Source organism: Protopterus annectens, chromosome 13.part0 (assembly GCF_019279795.1).
Source record: "Protopterus annectens isolate FY-2018-M chromosome 13.part0, PAN1.0, whole genome shotgun sequence".
NCBI classification, from domain to species: Eukaryota; Metazoa; Chordata; order Ceratodontiformes; family Protopteridae; genus Protopterus; species Protopterus annectens.
Genome location: NC_056747.1, coordinates 564,260,207 through 564,282,167, shown reverse-complemented (window position 1 = coordinate 564,282,167; position 21,961 = coordinate 564,260,207). Strand labels below are relative to the sequence as shown.

At 38.0% G+C, this 21,961-nt stretch overlaps 1 protein-coding gene across 1 annotated transcript in view; it reads left to right on the top strand.

The window, feature by feature from the left end:
• The window catches only part of LOC122787469 (S-adenosyl-L-methionine-dependent tRNA 4-demethylwyosine synthase TYW1-like), a 2,539,581-nt gene that overhangs the window by 30,763 nt on the left and 2,486,857 nt on the right, over window positions 1-21,961 (top strand). The window contains exon 2 of the mRNA XM_044054205.1: window positions 16,536-16,681. Within this exon, the coding sequence (XP_043910140.1) occupies window positions 16,536-16,681 (146 nt within the window). The remainder of the gene's footprint in view (window positions 1-16,535; window positions 16,682-21,961) is intronic.

Here is a 21,961-nt window from a genome sequence, read left to right as displayed (position 1 = left end):
AATCTAAATTTTGTCAATTTAATATACCATCGATACCCCAGCTCTTGGAATGGGTGTATGAAGCCCTAACTTTGACCCAAGTAACTTGAGTTATAGTCGCTTGGACATTGGAAGACTTGAGTGGTTTGCCTCAACTTGCCCATTTGTGGGAAATGCATTTTTGATCCTAATCAACCAACCGTCTTGCGCAACACCAGTGGTCATAGAATAGGAGTCATGGGCTTGGTTCTTCCAAGCTTGTGATGGTGGGAGTGTGTGTTGAAGCATTCAGACATTGAGAGAGGGCATAGGAGTCCTGCGTGTCATATGAGTACTCATGCCAGCTAGCAGTGAGTGGGTTTAGGTCTCAGAGAAATCCCTCCGTAGCTTGTACTTGGCATGATGCAGGCTATTTAATTGGGGATGGGCACACTGTATACATCGAAACTGAGGAAGTTTGTATAGTCTCCATAGGACCTCACCTTGGGGGGAAAAGTCAGATTACCATGAACAGTGGGGCAAGACCCCACATCCCCACAGTAAGCAAATGAAAGGAAAATGGTAAAGATAGAGGCACAAACAGCCATCATGGTTGCTTGAATAACAGCCCCTTCAAATAATCATTCCCTTTCTGAGGATGCCCAGCATGGAGGAGTAAATTGGCATATTTCTGAGCTGGGGAGGTTTGAATGTCAGCAGGTATAAGGGCAAAAATCATTTAAGAGGAAAAAAGCGACTTCCATTTGATATTTCATCAACATCTGTGATATTCTGAAGAGTTTTTGCACAGGTAATTAATAGCTTCTAAGGTAATGTAAAAATCTATTAATGTTGTGGTCAGAAAAAGGAAGAGCAAGCTAACACTAATATAACTGCTGAATATGGTAAAACACTGTAATTGCAGGTTAAATAAGAGCAATTGTAAAATAAGAAATCTGATTAGAAATGCACAGATCCCACATTAAAAATGCACAGATCCCACATTAAAGCAATGTTTTGCCCCTGTTGCCTACCAATCAACGCCTCTCAGCCATTCATTCCCTGTCACTGAGGGCGAGAGTCAGCCAAGTGGAGCCATTATTTAGTAGCCATCAGGGATGGTTTAGATTTTTTGCATTTAAGCCCTACATCCCTGTCCATGCCTGCTTCTGCTGAAGAAGGTGGCATGCAGTAGGTTGACCACACTGGATGTTTTACTTCCTCGAGGGACACCCACCAGCTTAAAAGAATGGGAGGTAGTTTTCCATGATCTGCACTGAAAGAATATATCCATCCCCTTGTGCTTAAAACTCCCTTCCTCAAAGAGAGAGGTAAACTGGCTATGCTGCTTTATTTGCTTCACTTCTCATCTTCCCTACCTGGCTTTTGCAGTGCTGGTACTGCTAATTGAGCCCTGGTCACCTGGGTTGTAGTTGGGTCTCTATCCTCTTGCAAATGGGCTTATGACAATGTAATTTAGTTAGGACTGAAATATAGAACTCATTACAGCTGGATGACACCTGTAGGTGTTTTTGCAGTTCCATTCTGGTGACACCACTAAGCATCATATGTCGCTTGTTCATATTTGCATTTAATAAATTTAAAATCATGCTGCATACAAAGTATTAACACATTTCATCTTGTAGCTGATACAATAGCAAACAAAATTGCATTTTTTGACCTCTTGTCTAGTGTGGGTAAAGAGATAATTGCTATTCATATAATAATTTATATTGTCATAAATTTCACGATTTTCTAAATATCTCAACAGCTGAGTAGCACAGAAATAACTGCTTAGCCTGATAAAAGCCCTTAACTGCATGAACAAAATGCTACTAACTGTGTGTGTAACCTGAGTGTTTGCTGAGATATTGTAAGTTGTTTACAAAATAGTATAAATTTGTTTACTGTGACTTACAAAATCTAGTTTAAAACATAGAAACTAAAGAATACTACTACTACTATAAAAATAGTCTGCACTGGAGTGTTTGCCTTGAATACTTCTTTAGTAACCCCTTTGGTTCCTGAAACATGAGGACATAATCTGATTTTATCAAAGTTTAGGCTGTGCCCATTGGAAGTTACAGTGCTAACTTCCAAATCTCCATTGGAGGGAATGAGTTAATGTGAGAGAGAGAGAGTTGTGGATTGCATGAGTGATATTCTAGTTTCCTATGGTATGAAGCCTTTTGGGGGGGGGGGGGGTGAGCAGCTGAGTACATGTAAAGCTAGAAGATATGCAGACATTACAGAAATATATAGGAAGGATGCTGGATCTTGCAAAGTTTTTACTGAACATCTTTGAGAGGCCTCTAAGAAAGCAGTGTAAGATAACTGAGAATTGCATCTTTAAACAGTAAAGGATTTTTATAAGGTCAAGAAACTAGTCCTTGATGCACCTACAGTAAAGTACTATTATAGAAGTACTAGCTGTTGTGTGCAAGTAGATAACAGTAAGAGTTTTGTGTGAGCTGTGGCCTTACAAGTGAATAAACTAGTTTTCTATAGATGAAGTCTTAAAAATGTACAAACGGAAAAGAATTGCTAGTGTAGATGTGGGAAATTCCATAGACTGTGTCTGTGGCAAGTCAAGTGAAGAGACCAAAAATCCTAGCAAAGCATACTCTAAAGCAAAAGTCTGAAATTCAGATTTTGTGTGTGTGTGGCATCTAGTCATACTGTGTAATAAATGGCAGGTAAAGAGAACTATCCACACAATAAACAATCTCATGAGAATGAGCTGCATCCAAAGCTGTGACTATCATCTCTTAACTTCAGTGTATGAACATTTCATTACAGGAACTCCAGTATCTTGCCATATAAAATGTTAATGGACAGGAGATTGAAATCCAGATCATCTGCCTCATCTGGATTGCTGATGTATGAAAATGCTAAGGAAGAGATGTTTCAGAAATGGTAGCATTAGAGGAAAGAGCACGTAGGTAAACCCTGAGGTTTTCAGCTGTACCAGGGAAACTGGAAGGAATACACTGTTAATTTTATGAAAGCACAAATAAGTAACTGGACTGGTTTTCCCCAGCAGGATTAACAGATTGAAAGGGCTCATTGTGTGTGTGTGTTTGTGTGTGTCTGTGGAATGCTGTGGTGGTGCAGCGGTTAGCGTTGTCGCCTCACAGCAAGAGGTTCTCCCGTTCGATTCTCGGCTGGAGCGCCTTCTGTGTGGAGTCTGCATGTCCTCCCCATGGTCAAGTGATGTTTAAAGACATGCAGGTAGGTGCGTGCATGAATTGGTGTGCCTTCCTTGAAGGTTGGGCATCGGGTTGGCAACTCGGCACTGTAAAAATCCACTGCCAATCATTAGCGGACCGGAGTTCCGCTGTGGCGACCCTTGACCAGGTAAAGCCGAAAGACATTACTTTATTGTGTGTGTGTTCCAAACTTGGCCATGAGAAAGCGACCAAGACCTCTAACAGTAAAGATGCAATTCTACCAGCAGAAAGAGTTGATTCTGACAAAACTGTGGCAGAAGGACAAAAGAACTAAAAGTTGGAAAGGAAGTGTTTTGTGGGAAATTATTTATTTACTCCACGTCGGGCAGAACAGTAAATTTATTTCTTGCAATTGGGAAATGTCGAGAGGCAGGTGTGAGATTCAACTGGCTGTATCCAGCTGTCTAAAGAATAGCCCCCCACCCCGGAAGATCAAATACATTTTTGATGCAGAACAGGCTAAGGAGGAAATAAAACTTCTGTCCAAAAATGTAACCCAGCAAAAAAGGGGACTTTGTTTCTCATTCTTCTGACAGTAAATCATAGAGAGACTTTGCCAGTGAAACATTTTCAAGTCTAGAGTACCTTGGACTTGAACCAGAGGCTGACGGAAGATGGAGATGAACCAGGAACTCAAACTGGTGAATAACGGTAAGATTTTAAAGCATCAATCAATTTGTGAAATGTGGCTTACAAGAAAATGTGGATGAGAAAGATTTGGACTTTTGTTGATGATAAAATTGTGGGTTGACTGAAAAGCATAGACCCCACTTCTGTCATTTATGTTTTTAGAAGACCACTTAAAAGAAAACAAAATACATTAAGACCATTTTTGTGATTTACAGCATTTGTATAAAGCATTTCATAATATGAATTGGATGTCATGTAGTAAAGCGGTTTTGTGTAGTCTATACGTAAGGGTGTATGAAATGAGGGTGAGGCTCATCAGTGATAGTTGCATATGAAGACGTGAATTCAGTAGTAGGAACTCTGAGCAAATTAAAATTTTCACCAGGGTACAATAACTATGCTTTAGTAGATGGAAGTATATATTCCATAGAACATGTGCAGTTAGTTGAAAGTATCGACACACATCCAATAACTATTTCAGATCATGTGCCAATAAAAACTAAGATAAAAATGCAGGGTGATGAAGTAAAAATGAGACACTGGCACTTTCCCACCTACCTATTAAAAAGAGAGGAATTTTAAGAATGGGTAGTGGAAATTATTCTAGGGAGGATGGAAATTTAGCTGGTGAATGGGATAAAATTAAAGTGGAATTTAAAAATAGGGTAAACATTAAAAAGTAATATGGTCTAGTGGTGGTGCGGTAGCATTGTCGCCTCGCAGTAAGACGCTGTCCGGTTCGATTCTCAGCTAGAGCGTCTTCTGCATGAAGACATGCGTGAATGGATGTACCTTCGTTGAAGGTTGTGCGTCAGGGCTGGTTACTCTGCATGTAAAAATCAACTACCAATCATTAGCGGACCAGAGTTCCGCTGTGGCGACCCCTAACCGGGAAAAGCCGAAAAGACACAACACAACAACTAAGTAACAGGAATCCTTCAGTGGCTGACAAATGTGAAGTTATTGTAGAATAAGGGGGAATCTCTCGGAACATGAAGTAAGACAACTGCAGAGTGCTAAAGAGAAAATAAGGGAGTATCCAAATAATATGCATGAGTTTAGAAAGATTGCTGTTGAGCAACTGTTTTTTGATTAACACCATAGCATAAAAAATTTTGGCACGTCAACTTAGGCAACAGAAAGTAGAAAGGGTTGTTGGCCAAACTTAGGGTGCCTATAACGAGAAAAATAACCAGTGATCCCTTAGAAATGTTAGAGAGATTACAGAAATTCCAAGATTAGAGGTAGATAAGGCTCAACAGTTAAAAATGAAGACGAGAGAAGATGATAAAAACTGACCTGTAATCAATCTTCAGGAAAGTGTCCAGTGACAGATTTACCTTGTAAACTTTAACAGGAATATAGAGAGAAGAAATTGATAAAGATCTGCATAATTTTGTTCAACAGGATTTTAAAAAGAAGCTCCAGTATCCTGGAAGAAGGCTGCAGTGGCTAGAATTCCTGAAACCTATCAGACTCAACTTCATATAGACTCATTTCAATTTTTAAACTATGCTTATATAAAATTTTCATGTCTGTAATAGTAGAAGAATGGCAAAGGTGTTGTCAAAATTGTTAGCTGTGGGTCAGTATGGTTTTGTGGAAGAGATGCAAGCATTTGACCACATTAACAGAACACTTATGATCCAGAGGGAAGCAGAATGTAAGAAAGTACCACTGTTGGTGGGTCTCTATGAAGAGAGAGAATTTGGAGTAAGCTGGGATTTTGAGTGGGCAATGGAAGCATTTACATTCCCTAATACAATAATACAGTTAATTAGGAATGTATATCAGGGGGTAGGCAAGAATTAAAGTGGGAAAGTTCCTTTCTGATTAGTTGTCTGAACAGAGAATCCAGGTAGGGCTGTTCTTTCCCCTTTGTTGTTTGCTTTATATCGAGAGTCATTGACAAAGAAAATTAAAGGAACATTTCAGAAGAAAAAAAATCAATGATATAAATAGTACGATAGTAAAGAAAAATGTCTTTTGTAGGCAGTATTATTTTGTACCTGATAAAACCAGAAAAGGACATTGATTGGTGGTGTGGAACATTTTGAGACAGTTTCAAGTACTTTCAGATTGAAAATTTAATGAAGATAAAACAAAGGCTGTAGCTGTAAATTATATACCCAGACATGAATTAGTTTAGCAATACCCATATTTATGGGGAAATAATAAAATGAAATGTTTAGGGAGTATGAATTAAAAAGGCTTCTGTTATGTCAGCTAAGGATTATGTGGGAAGAGATTAGACAAAAGATAATACAAAAACAGAGAAACTGGTAGTTCTTGTTTTATGGATAGCAAGATACAAGCACTGAAATGTTTAGTCCCTTCAGTTTTATATACAGATCAGACAAAAATTGTGGACAGTAAAGAGTTGAAGGAATTTATTTGGGAGAGGAAGAAAGCAAGGGTCAAATGTGATAAACTGATCCTTCAAGTAGACTAAGGTGGTTTAGGATTACCTAATTTGAAGGGATATTTACAGGTACACAGTTAAGTCTCCTGTACATAACACAAGCAAAAAGTTATGATTCAGAGTGGAAAGGGATGATAAGGAATATATTCATAAGGTAGCTGAACGTATACTAAGAGTTAAGCCAGCTTGAGAATGGAGAGAGGGGATTTTGCTGATAGGGATAACTGCAGTTATGGGTACAGAGCATAGGCAAGAGGGGGTGGAATTTCATGGAAAAAAACTGGCAAAGGAACCAAGGTATTGGAAGCAAATAACTAGATACTGAAAAGTAATATGGAAAAAGATCAAGAAGATATATGAACTGCAGGCCATAGACTGCCTTCCTTGTGAGGGACTAGAGTCGGAGTGTAGACAAAGAAAAAAGGAATAGGGGGATCCTAAGTGAATAACCTGCTCTGGTAGAGTTTTTAGTTGATACTAGAACAGAAACTGTTAGTGAAGGTGTCTTCAGTAGGCATATAAAATTGCATGATAACTGTAGGAATCAATCAGAGGTGGTTAGAAAAGATTGAGAAGATTGAATAAGCAATTTGCAATAGAAAAATGGGAAGACATACGTATGGCTCCCAAGTATGCAGCAAAATCTATAAAATGTAGTATTTTTGCTTGAAATTGTTTGCTTAGGGGTGTAAAAATACCTACACAGACTCCAAAGAATTTTTCCTTGGGTTGATAGCAAATGTTGCAGGTATGATTGGGAAGAGAGAGGTTACTGGGGACATACGTTTTGGGAGTGTAATGAGTTATTAGACTTGAAGAATTCCTTAGAGTACTGTCAGAAATATTGGGAGTGAAAATGGGTGTGACTAAGGAAATTATTATTTTATGCTGGGATACAAGATCTGAACTGCCTAGACACATAGTAGGACCATGTTAAGTTTAATTCTGGCAGCTACCAAAGAAGGAATTGCTAGACAATGGCACACAGTCTAAACCAATTGTAACCAAGAAAAAAAAACTGGAAAAGTGTAGGAGCAAATTATATAGAAATAAATGGAAACTGTGGAGACAATACATGCAGAATAATTATCTGGAGGAGGAGGAGTGGGGTTTAAGGGAAGGCAGGAAGTGAGGAATTTATGTAATGTTAGACTAAGTGATGTATGTACGTGGGTGCATGTTAATATGTTTTTTCTTCCATATAAATGTAGGTTTGCCTATGTCTTAAGTGATGATTCAATAAAGGGATTACATTTTCTTAACTGTTGTGGGTTCCTTCATGTTGTGTCTGAGTTTCTTTGTGAAAAGGATATTGTTCAGCTGCAGCAGTTATGGCCATAGAATCTTTTCAGCAAGATATCATTAGGTTTGCATGAGTTCCAAAATTTCAGTAGATTTTGATACCTTTGAATTACTGGAAGTTCTTTTATTTCATTCTATTAAAATAATAAATCTAACGTTATTTTCTTTGGGACAAATAAGTATTGTATGTTCAATATCACATTAGTCAACTCTGCCATTAGTGGTTCACAAAGTATTTTCTGTCCCTGGGCAGGAAAGTACAAGTATGCAATATAGAATTACATATGCACCCATACATAAATGAAAATGTGAAATTCCCAGAACCTTGGCAGTCGATGCAATTGAATAGGTAGAGAATACATTGCCATGATGAGGTATTGTGAAATAAAAGATGAATTTACCAAAAGGAGTAAAAATCAAGCACTAATTAAACATAAAATGTGGTGGTGGCTGTGTTGTCTATATGCACCAGAGGCACTGGATGCTACAGTGCAGTGTAGTCTTAGTTGTATGGTGATGGTTATGATGATGATATATTTTAATGTTGGGAAATGTAGGAGGCATACCCATATTATGTTATAGGGATCTGCATTACACGCATTAATTCTAATATTTAGTTTTAAATAATTCAGTGCCACAGTATATTCTGTTTTAAAATTCAGCATTTTTAATTTTGCATTTTCATTTCTATTTTTTTGTAGTTCTGTGCGCGCACACACACACACACATACACACACTTGTATGACACAGATATAAACTGATCCTTAAAAGTGTGTGTATATTTGTGTGTACATGTCGATATAATATGACCATTCATCCACAACCCTTTTTTTTCCCATTTTTAGACACATGCTTGGGGTGTCACTTCTCTTCCAGTGACAATCAACTAGAGCCAGGGTTTACACTGCCAGGTGGCTGTCCCTGCCACAGTACTTTTTCCAGACTACATGCTCGCATGCACACCTGTGGTTAATTTAGAGTGCCCAGTCCACCTACTGCTTGTCTTTGGAATGTGGGAGGAAACCAGAACACCTGGAAGAGACTCTGCACAGAAGGTACCCCAGCCAAGAATCAAACCAGCGAGGGAACCTCATGCTGTGAGATGACAGCCCTATCTGCTGTGCCACTGTGCTACCCATAGACATTACATTTTTTTTTTTTTTTAATAACTATGGGTATAAGCATATGTTTTTTTGTGTGTGTATAAGTATATGTGTGTGTGTGTGTGTATAATATATATATATATATATATATATATATATATATATATATATATAATATATATTTATCAACCCCTTTTCCCATTTTTGCACATGGGTCAAGGTGTCACTTCAGCAGTGACAATCATCTCGACCCAAGGTTTATCCTGCCGGGTGGTTAGCCCTACCACAATAATTCTTTCATAGCACTCCCTCACGTGCATACCTACAGCCAATTTAATGTCTAATATACATAATAAAAAAATATATATGTATAAAAATGAAGGAAGGAAAAAGAACTAGAAAACAAACTTCTGATTTGAGCACTTTAGTTCTTCGTTTATCAAACTTCATCAAAAATCATTTGGTATTCAAATATGAGTGAAAATTCAAAAGCAAACAGCCTAAAATACGAGAGAGCTCCTCCCACAATGTTGGTAATGAGTTATCTAGTCCATTTGCATAAACATTTTATGTTTAAATTACCATTCAGTCCAGGGGGCATGTCAGCATGCAGCCTGACCTGCCACTGTAGTCCTTTAACCTCAAGCAAGGTATTACTGTCAAAGGGCACAAAAACTCTCTGAAGAACAGAAAAATTAAAACATGAAAACTGGGAACAAATAAAGCTAAGATTGGCTAAAGCGTTTTTAAAGTCAGAGATTCTAATAACTCTGCAATGTTCCTTTATTCTATCACTAAGCTTATGAATAGTCTTACCAATGTAGAGTGATCCACAGTATGAGCAAATCGCAATGTAAACAGTACAAGTGAAAGCGCAATTGAATCTTATTCTTTCGGCTTTTCCCAGTTAGAGGTCGCCACAGCGGATCACCTGTCCACTCATGATTGGCAGTGGAGTTTTTACAGTGTCGAGTTGCCAGCCCGGCACCCAACCTTCCACCGAAGGCACACACACGCACACAGTCACACCTAGGGCCAATTTAAAGTGTCCAGTCCACCTACAGCATGTCTTTGGGATGTGGGAGGAAACCGGAGCACCCGGAGGAAACCCACGCAACCACAATGAGGACATGCAGACTCCACACAGAAGGCACCCCCAGCCAAGGATCGAACCAGAGAACTTCTTGCTGTGAGGAGGCAACGCTAACCACTGCACCACCGTGGCCACCCCGAAAGCGCAATTGAATACTTCTTTAAAATTTAGGGTAAAACTCTGTGCTGACAGAAAGAGCTGATCTTCCACTAAAATGTATTTACAGCAAATACAATGACCACATGAGAACATGCTTGCATTATTAGGAATCTACAAACTGTACCATTTTTTCTCTGATTCAAAAAGATTTAAACAAATTTTGTTTTAAAAAAAAAAAAAAAAGAGGGAGTGAGACCCAAATCTCTGCAAAGTTCTTGGTTAACATTAATTATGCTCCTGTTTGTGGTGATTCATTGTCTAATGTTGTTGGAATCTGAAGAGATTGGTAGTGGAAAACGAGAACGGTCAATGACCTGATTTTTGCGGATACTAGCAAACCTATTCTTTAAAATGGGTTGGTGGTGAGAATGCCTGTAAGGGTAGATGAAATCTACAGGGTAGTTTTTTCTTTCAAAAAAAAAAGTCCTTTGAGAATTTCACATTCTCTTTAAAAAAATAAAATAAATAAAAAACATGCTGTCTTCACTAATGAGTCTGCTGATGCGTACATATTAGCATTTTACAATATTCTTGTTTATAAAGGTGGGATGTTGACTGTAATCCAGGTAATTGTTTTTGAAGGTGTCTTTAAGATAAATCGTGGAGCAAAAACAGTCATGTAAGACATCAATAGAGTAATGTCTAAAACATGCACTTCTTGACCAATGCCTGAAATAGTAAAATCAAGGAAAGAGGTGCTATCCCTGATGATAATAATGAAAGCTTCAAGATCTGAGTGGGAACCTAACCACAGAAAAAAAATATCGGTAAAATGTGTATGCAGCCGGACTTTGTAACCTTCCAAGTTAATAAGGTTGTTTGCTTCCAATGCACTAAGTTGGCATGTGCTGGAGCCATTTTAGCTCGCATGGCAACACCTTTTTTTCTGATAATAGATTTTCTCATTGTTTTAGACAAAAAACTTTATTTTCAGTCTGTAGCACTCTACATGGGGTTCTAGCTTTCTGTGGTTCAATCTTAACATGAATAGTGAAGTATCTTTCCACCAAGCTAATACCTTCTTTGTGTGGAGTACTAAGATACAAGGCTACAATGTCAAGAGTAAGAAGTAAAAAGACATCTAATAGGATGAGGCAGATTGTCGTATTCATTGACAAAATTTAAGACTTGGTTTAAGAATTCCCAAGAGTCCTTTAAGTAAAACAGAGAAGACTTAACAATGCAGTTTAAATGAAAATCAAGACATTCAGCAATTAAATTCAGATTTGGTTTTCTTGCATGAAACAATGTGCCTAAGAGCTGGATCAGACATATTTTTTATGTATCTTGGGAATCCCAAACATTCTCCCCAGACATGGATTAGTTACTTGCATGAACTCCAATTCATGACTTGAAAGAAAGTTGTCATTACAAAGTTCCACAAGAATGCGATCAATTTCCTGGAATTTAAGCAAGATGTCATTTGGCTTGACGATGTTGTAGTTTTTGTTATAGGTTCATAGGTTGGTACTAGGCTATCGTCCATAGGGCCTATACAAGCCTAGCCATAACAATTCCCTGGCTATTTCTTCCCACAGTATTTACTTCCCTGGACCCCTGTCTAGCAGGGCGACTGGCATGATCCCCAGGGTGAATTTCCTATATCCCATCCAGTCATCAAGATTCCTTTTAAAGAGGGCCAAAGAGGTGCTCTGCTTGACATGTATGGGCAGTCTATTCCAGAGTCTGGGTATCTCTGGGTCAGGAGTCTCTGGGTCAGGAACCTATCCCTCCAGCATGTTTTGTTCATTGTGATGACAAGGTTCAGATCCGTGGAGAGTGTCTCTCTGAGGAATTGGGTTTTCTTTGTGTAGCATGTCCAACTGCTCTGGGTTTGACATGGCCTTGTATGTTAAGCAAAGATCGCCTCTGAGTAGACTATATGCAGTGTGTGTGTGTGTGTGTGTGTGATATATGTGTAAAATATATATATATATATATATATATATATATATATATATATATATATATCTAGTATAGGTGGAATTTTTTAAGACTGTCAGCATAGGGCATCTGCTTTAGGCCTGCGATTCTTTTTTAGTGAGGTATTTCTGTGGCCTTTCCAGTTGTTGCAGGTGTCTTGAGAGGTACATACCAAACGGGCGTTGTATTCTGTAATGGGTCTAATGAGGGATGAGTACAGTGGGACAATGACCTCCTTTTTTCTGGATGAAAAGCCCTTGGTGATGAGGTGTGCCACATAGAAGGATTTCCTGACTTTTCTGGTGATGTGGTTATCAAAGGCGAGACCACGGTCCACCTGTCCCCAAGTCTTATCACACTTTCGGTGTTTAGTATACTGCCACCTATGTGGTAATTCACAGGTACATGTTTTTTCCAAAGGGGATAACTAAACATTTCTTGGCATTGAGCTTGAGCCCATGGCTCTGGCACTGAGCATCTGTTTCTGTAAAGCCCTTTTGTAGAGTATCTACATCATTTGGGGATTCAGTAATGGCTCCCAGTTTGGAGTCATCTGCGAACTTTGTTAGCCAGAGTCCTTAGTGTTGGCCTGTATTTCAGAGAAGTAGATGCCAAACAAGAGCAGTCCCAGGACTGAACCCTGAGGTTCTCCACTTGTCTGGAGCTGGATTTGGAGTCTGCTACTTTTACAGTGTGGGTTCTGTCAGTAAGCCAGTTGGCAACCCATTGAGTGATACAGGGATTAATGCCCAGCTTAGTAAGTTTATCTATGATTCCAGAGTGGGAGATGGTGTTGAAGGCCTTGAAGAGGTCCAGATAGCGACTGATTAGAATAAGTCAGTCAGGTTCAGGAGACTAGATCGGCCCTGCACGAACCCAAACTGCATGGGGTCCGGTGTTTGAAGGTTGCTAATGTCTTTGTTTATACATTCCATGACCTTGCAGATCAGGCTCATCAGTCTGATGGGGCGATAGTTCCTGGGATCCAAGGTGGATTCCCTTCTTGTGGAGTGGGATAACTGTAGCTGTGCACCACTCAGTGGGCACGAAGCCTGAGGTGAGGCTATGATTAAACATGACACTTAGGTGAGTGCCAGTTCATTTTATAGTTCATGTAATACACAGGCTGGGATGTCGTCTGGTCCCGTGGATGCTGTATTCTTAGCTTTGGAGAGTGCATTTTTTTACGTTTGTGGCCGTTCTTACTGGAATTTGGCAATCTTTCGGTATTGAGAAGGGCCCTTTAGGGGTTGAGGGGGTGATGAAGTTTGCACTGAATTGATCTGCCAGGTTATTGGCAATATCCTTGGGATGGGTATATTTAATAGATTCTTGACATAGCTATACAATGCCTTGTGGTTTTCTTTGGAATCTTTGGCAATTGTATTTTCGTAACTAGCTTTGGAGGATTTTATGAGGGATCTCAGCTACTTACTGAGACTGGTAAGGGAGCTTTTTGCATCCTGGGATTTTCCTCTTTTCTGCAACAGTTTCTTCCTTTTGTTATAAATTTTGTTTATGGCAAGGAATCACCAGATTGGCTTCCTTTTTTTTTTTTTTTTTTTGGAGGAGAGAGTCTTGGTTCTATTGGGGATGGCACGATTCCTGCACGAGTGGATGTGCTCATACAGTGCCTTAGTGCAGGATTTAACAGTCGAACTTTCAGTTCCCGTCTGCATGGGTGTCATGAAGTTGGTTACTTCTGACTTGAGTAGCATGAAGTTGGCTTTGGAGAAGTTTTTTTTAGAGGTTTCCTTACTGGTGGGTGGGGGTGGGATGTGGATGTCAAGGGTGATAAGCTTATGGTCAGACCTGACCAATGAGGGGGTGGCCATAGGTGTGGAGCTTCAATTTCCCATGTTGGTAATGACCAGCTCTAGGATATTGGAGCCCCTGGTGGGACTAAGGATTAGTTGATCCAAGGCGTTGGAATGTATGTATTCCAAGAACCGTTGGGCAAAGGTGTTGGTACACTAGCAGTTTTCCCAATTATTGGCAGGGTAGTTGAAATCACCCAGTATTAGGGTGTTTGGTTGTATCTCAGTATTTTCCAGTATGTTTAGAAAGGTGTAGTGATAATCTTGGGGCATGGTTGGTGATCTGTAGCAAGCTACAATTACTCAAAGTAACTTCCATCTTACGGGTTTAAACCATGTTGTCCATCACTACAATACCAGCACTTTTATCAGCTTTCATGACTCTGACCAAAGGATCTCTACAAATCTGTTGAAGAGCTTTTCTTTCCAACTGCTTAAGATTAAATAATTTAACGCTTGGTTTGCTGGGTTAAACCTTTCTGATTTCAGCCATACATACTTTAGAGAAAACCATTGTGAGGAATGAAGTGTCGGGTTAAAAATGCTTCTCCTAAGAATGTTGTCACTGATATCTTTGTTAGTCACTAATAAAACCTGTCACTGAGACAAATACTGGGACAAAGGGTTACTGTGCGACATATTAGTGGCACTACTACCTGTGTGTGAAACATTAACCAAGCTGCTGTCAGAATTATGTTCTGCACTGTCAACTGTAAAATTACAATTATTGAAAAAAACCTGGTTTCAAATTGAGCTTTTTAATGTACAATTTTAAGTCAAGTACTACATCTGTAACAGTAGCACATTGTGCTGGAATAAAATCGAATCCTTTTTCTAGAACTGAAATTATATTTGTGTCTAAAGGTTTGCTAGTCAAATGAAATACTGCACTGGTGTTTCAAATAACTGTCTGTACAGAATCTAAACTCTCCTCCTTCTGTTGCACGACTGCTGCTTCTGTCTGTTTCTCTTCCTTTCATTGTCCCTCTCCCTTTGCCTGAAATGTGTGCACTGCTGGATAAAAAATTCTGTAGAAAAACTCTGCTTGTTGAGGGGGGAGGAGACAACATAATATTTCGGACAGTGGAATTTTTATTAACACTGGATAGACCAGAGGAATCCTTTTCCTTGAAAATGGTAGAAACATGAGTGATGGCATCTGTAGAAAGAGGAGATCTAATTTGGGCTGATGGTACTTTAGAATCAGGAACCACTGCATTGTGATTGTAATGCCCTGAAGCATTTTTAGTGGTAGGATGCGCTGTATTGTGATCTTGATGCCCAGATGATGCATTTTATTGTAACGATTATTAAATTTAGGTGGAGAGTAGGCAGTATTATTTTTGATATTGATGCCAATCTGTCAGCATTTTTTTTTACGTAGTGCAATGGTGGCAGCATGGCATGCAGTTTTGGCATAGAGTGTTATCCAGTCATTTTTTTCTTTATTCGAAGTGAAGATGAGAAATGATGCTATCGTTGAAATGTTTAATTTGATCCCCAAGTGACTGTAACCTGGAATGATTGTCAATTAACACCTTAAGAATTTTTAAACCTGCATCATTTTATTTATATATAATATATACACACACATAAATAAGCACATGTATGTATATAATACATGTGTACATGCAGACATGCATGTATCCTCCTACACACATGCGCACAGATAATTACATAGATAAAACATGTAATGTTACATGTGTACCTATCTGCGTGTGTGTATGGGAAGGATACGTGTGTGTGTGTGTGTGTGTGTGTGTGTGTGTGTGTGTGTGTGTGTGTGTGTGTGTGTGTGTGCAGACACACACACTCAACCATGTATGTGTATACCTACTGTATAGTTAAAAAAAAAAAAAAAAAAAAAAAAAAAAAATTTGTAACATCCTGAGTTGCACTGTGCACGATTAGTCTAAAATGTAAATGGCGAAGGTGCAAAATAACCAAGAAAGCAAAAACGAACCACAAACTGTAAATGCAGAAGGTTAAGTCTAAAATTTGTGTTTATTTTGGGTTATTTGAGAAACTTTATGTATATTCAGAACTTAAACTGATTCAGCTTTTCAGGAGACTACGATAAATAAGATTTCCAGTCTACTTTCTGTACTCTTGTGTAATATGTGCGCTGCAGTTTTTTGCCTTGCCTTTACTGTATGACCATCTTGTTATACTCACTATAGTGTGATATTCATTCCCTGTATATTAAGCTGTGCATATTGTATTCTTTGTGAACTTCACTCAGACAATGTGATGTCATTCTTATTGTATTGTAGTTTGCTGCATATCCTGCTGCTAACGCTGCTGTGCTGTTTAGTTATGTAAGAGTGTTAACGTCCCTTGATGCTAGATTATTTTACGAATGTTTGATGCTAACCTTGCTTTTGTTTTCCATATTAAGTTTGTGTTACTACTATCATCACTGTATATTTTAACTTGTGTATCATTTTCATATGCTGTCTAATGGTTTGTTTTCCATCTGAGGTTTGTGACTTTAATAAACTTAGTCTTGTGATCAATTTTTAAAGGTGGTTGTATAATTTTGCGTATCCTATTTTCTTCAGAAAGTGAAAGGATTTCAGTCCCTTCTAGTCTGTCAAACATTTTGAAATTGCAAATCCTTGTTCGAAAGTAGAATGTGTGTGAACTGTTTTTTTATGGTTCACAGCCATTTGTAGTATTTCACTGTTTGACTATATTCGCTGTTGAAAGTCCAGTGAAGTTGAAATTTAATCCCCCCCGTCATAAACTGGGTGTTTTTTAACTGTTTATTTTGTGCACACTGCACAGCTGCTATATTGCTTGAAGGTGGTGCCCGAAGTCAAATAGTTGAACATCTTATTTGTGAAAGCACACTGAAATATAGAGGTATTGTATAATTTGTAAAATTTGTGTTTGCAGATGTTCTTGAAGGTTCATGGAATTACTTGCTTTCGTTTTCCCTGTGGTGGTTATGGCACAGTCGATTCTACATTTACTCCTCTGTTGCTGTTATCATTGGTGTTTGGATAGGTAGTCGTTTAATTTTTAGCAAAAATAAGAGACTGGTAAGTTGTGTTTTTTTTTAATCTGTTGTTTTGTACAATACTTTTAAATCTGTTGACTTATGTTTGTGTGTGCTGTAACCTTTCATATTGTTTTGGTCTGTGACTGAAATGAGCCAAGATAAAAAGTGCAGTAGTTTGTTTAGTAAATTGACTTGTTTCTGTTATCCTTGCCATACTTACTTGTTCTATCCTTTGTTTTTAGTGTATATTTGTTCTTTGGGTTTGTGCATCTTTTTAGATCACCACTTTTAACTCATTCACCCCAGTGGAGCTCAGGAAGTTTACCTTGTAACTTCCAATGGGCAGAACCTAATCCTCCTCCTTGTTCATCGTCTTCTTCCCGGTTAGGGGTCGCTGCAGCGAAACTCTGGTCCGCTAATGATTGGCAGCAGATTTCTTTTTTACAGTGTCGAGTTGCCAGTCAGCCCAACCTTCAACAAAGGAATGCCCATTCACGCATGTCTATCGAACGCTACTCTACCCCAGGGAGGGCATGCAGACTCCACACAGAAGGCTCTCCAGCCGAGAATCGAACGAGTGTACCTCTTGCTGTGAGGTGATAACGCTACCTAATCCTTTTGACAGAATCAAATTGTCCTCATATTTCAAACAAATGTTCATATCTCTGGAACCATAGGGGTTATGAAAGAAGTATAAATGGCAAACCCTTCAGCGCAAACTGTTTATAGTGGTAATATTCTTTAGGTTCTAGGTCTTAAACTGAATTTAATAAGCCACAGTAAACACAGTGACTACATTTGTAATATTTTGTAAACGACTTAAAATATCGCAACTACTCAAGTTATGCATGTGCTGTCAGCATCATTTTTATTTGTCTAGCTGAGAGCTTTTCATATGAGGCTAAGGAGTTCTGTTACTTGGTTGTTGAAATATTTAGAAAAATGTGAAAATCATATCTGTATAAATTTAATACCATAAAAACAACAGTTAATATATCTTTACCTGCACTAGACAGATGTCAGACATTTAATGCAGTTGAGTTTGCCATTGTGTTAGCTTTAAGATGAAATATTTTAAAATGTTGTACTTAGCATGGTTTTGGAATTATTGATGCCAGTATGAACAAGCAGTATTTGACGCCTATGGGAGTCGGCAGGAGTTAACTGCAGACTCCTCTGCAGGTGGCACTTGGATGTAATGAGTTAAGGCAGTAACATCTCTGATATCCTTTAACTTCAGTATAGAAATTAATGGTGGTGGTGCTGCGGTAGCGTTGTCGCCTCACAGTAAGATGTTGTCCTGTTCGATTGTCCGCTAAAGCGTCTTCTGTGTGGAGACGTGCATGAATGGGCGTACCTTCGTTGAAGGTTGTGCGTCAGGCCTGGCAAGTCGGTACGTAAAAATCTACTGCCAATCATTAGCGGACCGGAGTTCTGCTGTGGCGACCCCTAACCGGGAAAAGCCGAAAGATGCAACAAAAATAAAAATTAATGGTACTTAATGCCATAGTCCATATGACTGTGGAGTACATAAGTTCTCTAGTCTACTAACTACATCCCTTTCCATGATGCGCATAGCATCCTCTTGCCTGTCTATTACCATCTCATTATGAAGCTCTTTAATGGCTCTGCAAATGGCCGCTTGTTGCTTCTGTTGGGGCTGTCAAGGAATGACTTTATTCTAGGTAAAAGATTTTGTTTCTGTTATTTAGATCGGAATGTTACCTTTACAGTAGAGTGTCGATTATCTGAATGCAGCCTTCCAAAGTTTTCGGGTAGGAAAAATCATAAAGTCTGAATATGCAAAAGTGTGTTCGCTTGTGTGTGTTTTTTGAGCTTGTAGCCAACTCGTGTGTGAAAAATATTCTTCATTGTCCACTGGAATCGCTGAATTGGTTAGTCCCTGTGTACAGAGAAAACAAGATTTTAGAAGTTTATTTATTTTTTTGTTTAATAAGGTTCAATTATATGTTGGAGTATCTGAACAGTTTGATTATCCGAATTAACCTAGGTCCCAATTAGTTCAGCTAATCGACTCCCTCCTGTATTTTTTTGCAGATATTTTCAGGTGTTTGCCATTCTTTTTGTCAGCTTTGCTTGTAATTTGGTGTAGGCCCATTCACTTCTGGTTTCTGTGATTAGCAAGTGAACCTGCTGTAAACAGATTTGCTCCCACGTATAAATGGACCGAATGGCTAATTTGTCTGTGTCAAGTACAACACTTCAGCCTTTTCCATTTATGTTGATTTCAGGCGCAAAATTTCAAACACTTTAACATTGCTTAATTCTTTAAAAGCTTCTCCCCTCAGAAGAACTTTCATGTGTATACCACTCTTTCAAAAAGTGTCTTCCTGTGTTGATTTGGGTGATGAAACATCTACTTCAGCAGAGAAAAGCATAAATCACACAAGCACAAACTTTTTAAGTTAAAAAGTCTTGTAAATCTTCAAGCTTTTAGACACGCAGTCTGAAAGCTTTCACTTAGGGTTCTTGTTTCTTTTTTTGAACAGCTGAACTAAGACTAGAGCACACACTTCATGGAACAGGATGAACCGGTTTTGTTGCATTGAAGCTCTAATATGTTTTGTCTAGTTAATGCTTCAGGGAATGCAAGTTCTACGAACTAAAAACGACTTTACCTCAAAAAAACAATAAAAAAACACTCCCGAGCATGAAATGAATAACTTTTATAGAACGTGTAAAATAAGACTCTATGTTTTAGTAAGCGCTTTTGTTTAGTAATAGCTAAAAGTCTTTAGACAATGTTCAGAATACCATCATTGCATTGTATACTTTCATTAAAGGATGTTGCGTATCATTCAAATACAAATTAGCCAATCCCTACTGACAAAATTGAATAAATGAGAAATCACCATATAAATCAAATCCTAAAAATAACATGCTTCTCTTCAAATGAACTAGGTTACAAATCCATAAAACCAAGTAAAATTGTCAGAATTCAACACCATAAAATGAAGTTAACATTAAAGTGACACAACTTTAAAGTTATGTATCCAAGGCTTTAAGTTTCAGAAGGATCGTAATGGAAGTAGCATCATTAAGTCGGGGGGGGGGGGGGCGCGGCACGCATTCATAAAGATCTACCACCATAACTCTCTCTGTTCTAAAACAAATTTCCAGAAACCCCCTCTTGGATTCCTAACCACCTGTTGTAAAACCGCAAATTTAAACTCATGATTGGAAAAAAAGTCTGATATGTCTATATAATGCATTGGTATCTTTCTAATTAGTTAAATCCTACATATGTTCATATATTCTCTGGAACAGTTTCCACTCAGTTTTACCTACATATAAGACTCTACATTGTGTACAATTTGCAGTATTGATTCCCCCCCCCCCCTCGAGAATAACAACTAAACCGACCAGAGATAGTTGTGTTTCTCCCCAGCTTGTACCAAAGTCACAGGATTCACGTCTCTACACTGATGGCAGATCCCATATTGAGTCATCTTACCAACTGCCTTATTTCCCCTTGGCTGTTAAAGTAAGTTCTTCAGATTCAAACCTTTCCTAAGTATAATATTACGGTGTTCCCTTAAACATACAGAAATATCCTGATCCCCATTTATCAGGTCCCAGTTTTTGGCAACAATATCTGAAATCAAAGAACTGTTCGTGTTATAAGTTGTAAAAAAAAAAAAAAAAAAAAAAAAAAAAAACCCCGTGAGTTCTAATAACTAAACCCTGGCCAAACTGTGGTATTGTAGGGAATGAAAACCCCATAAGGACCGCTCCATCCTCATATCCATTTTGAGCAATAAAATAACCTGATGTAAAATCCATCTGAAATAAAGGTACATTCAAACTTTGTGTACAGTTACTTCAGACTTGGTTCTGATTACAAGATCACCAGGATATCCCCTTTTTAAAAACATTTGTTGTAAATAATTGCATTCATTAATAAAGATTCCATCCTCAGAGACCATACCGGCAGTTTGTACCATCTGACCCTTTACAACCCCTCGTTTAACATAAGGGTGACTACTCGAATAATGTCAATAACTATTGGAGTATGTCGGCTTTCTATAAATAGTCGACTTAAGACCATAATCACCAGGAACTTTAGTCAAATACACATCCAAGTATGCTATACTTTAAAAAAATCGACTGTATATGTAAATTGAAAAAAGATGTAGTACTATTAATATAATCAATAAAAGGAAAAATCTACTCCTTAGTTCCTATCCAAGTAATAAATAAAGATATCTAATATACATAGAAATGAATGAATAAAGTGGACTGTTAAACAAAAAATTATATTCCCATGATGATATTGGCATAAAATGAACCACAGGCTGCCCCCATGGCCATCCCTCTTAACTGCTTAAATATTTGTCCATCAAAGTAAATTATAATTATTATTTAAAACCAACTTCATCAAATGATGTAAAGTGTTGGCCTTGTCCTGGTTATAATGAAACTTAGTAGACATGAATTCTGAGAACCACTGCAAATCTTTCACATTGATGGTGAGAAAAGCACCATCTCTATAAGGCATCAAATGATTACATGAAGTTAAACTGCCAGGAATCCCCACATGTGTGGACTACTCTGTACATCTTGTTTAAACTGGGAATCTATGAACCGTGTAATATAACTAGTTTTAGGTTTTCTTGACTCAGCAGTAGGACATAAAGGGGAGTCACGCAAATCTTTATGAATTTTGGGCATGCCAAATATAGTTGAAGTTTTTGGATAATCATCATATTCCATTGGTGAAATCTGTCCTTGTCATCATATCAAATAGACAATAATCTATATTCTTAAAAGCAACATTAACTTCACTAACAGAAGCTTCTACAGAGTTATCCTGATATAACACTGCATACATTCATTGAATATAATCATTATAATCCATTGCTATAATGCCTCCACCTTTTATCAAGTTGCATAAATCTCACATGTTCATAATATTTTATTTCTTTCAGTAAACAATATTGATTGTAAGACAAATTATCCTGGCAAAACTGGTGGTTAGGGAGATTAAATAAATATCTAAAGTCCACTTTGCGTATCTTCTCAAACATTCTAATGTAGGATGCATTTCCGTGTTAAAAGAACTCGTAATGCGTAAAAAAGCACTATTTGGCACATCTTGAAACAAAACCTCATCTTTGTGTATTACTTTTAAATTTAGATTCCGTGTATACAGCTTTAAATCGCAAATTAACCTAGGCAGGTCAACTTTCTGACTTAGGTACAAAAATAAATCCTCTACTAAAAAGTTCAGCATGTGCGGCAGTCAAATTAACGCTACTATAATTGTATATTACTTAAAAACTAGGTTGTTTAGCAGACA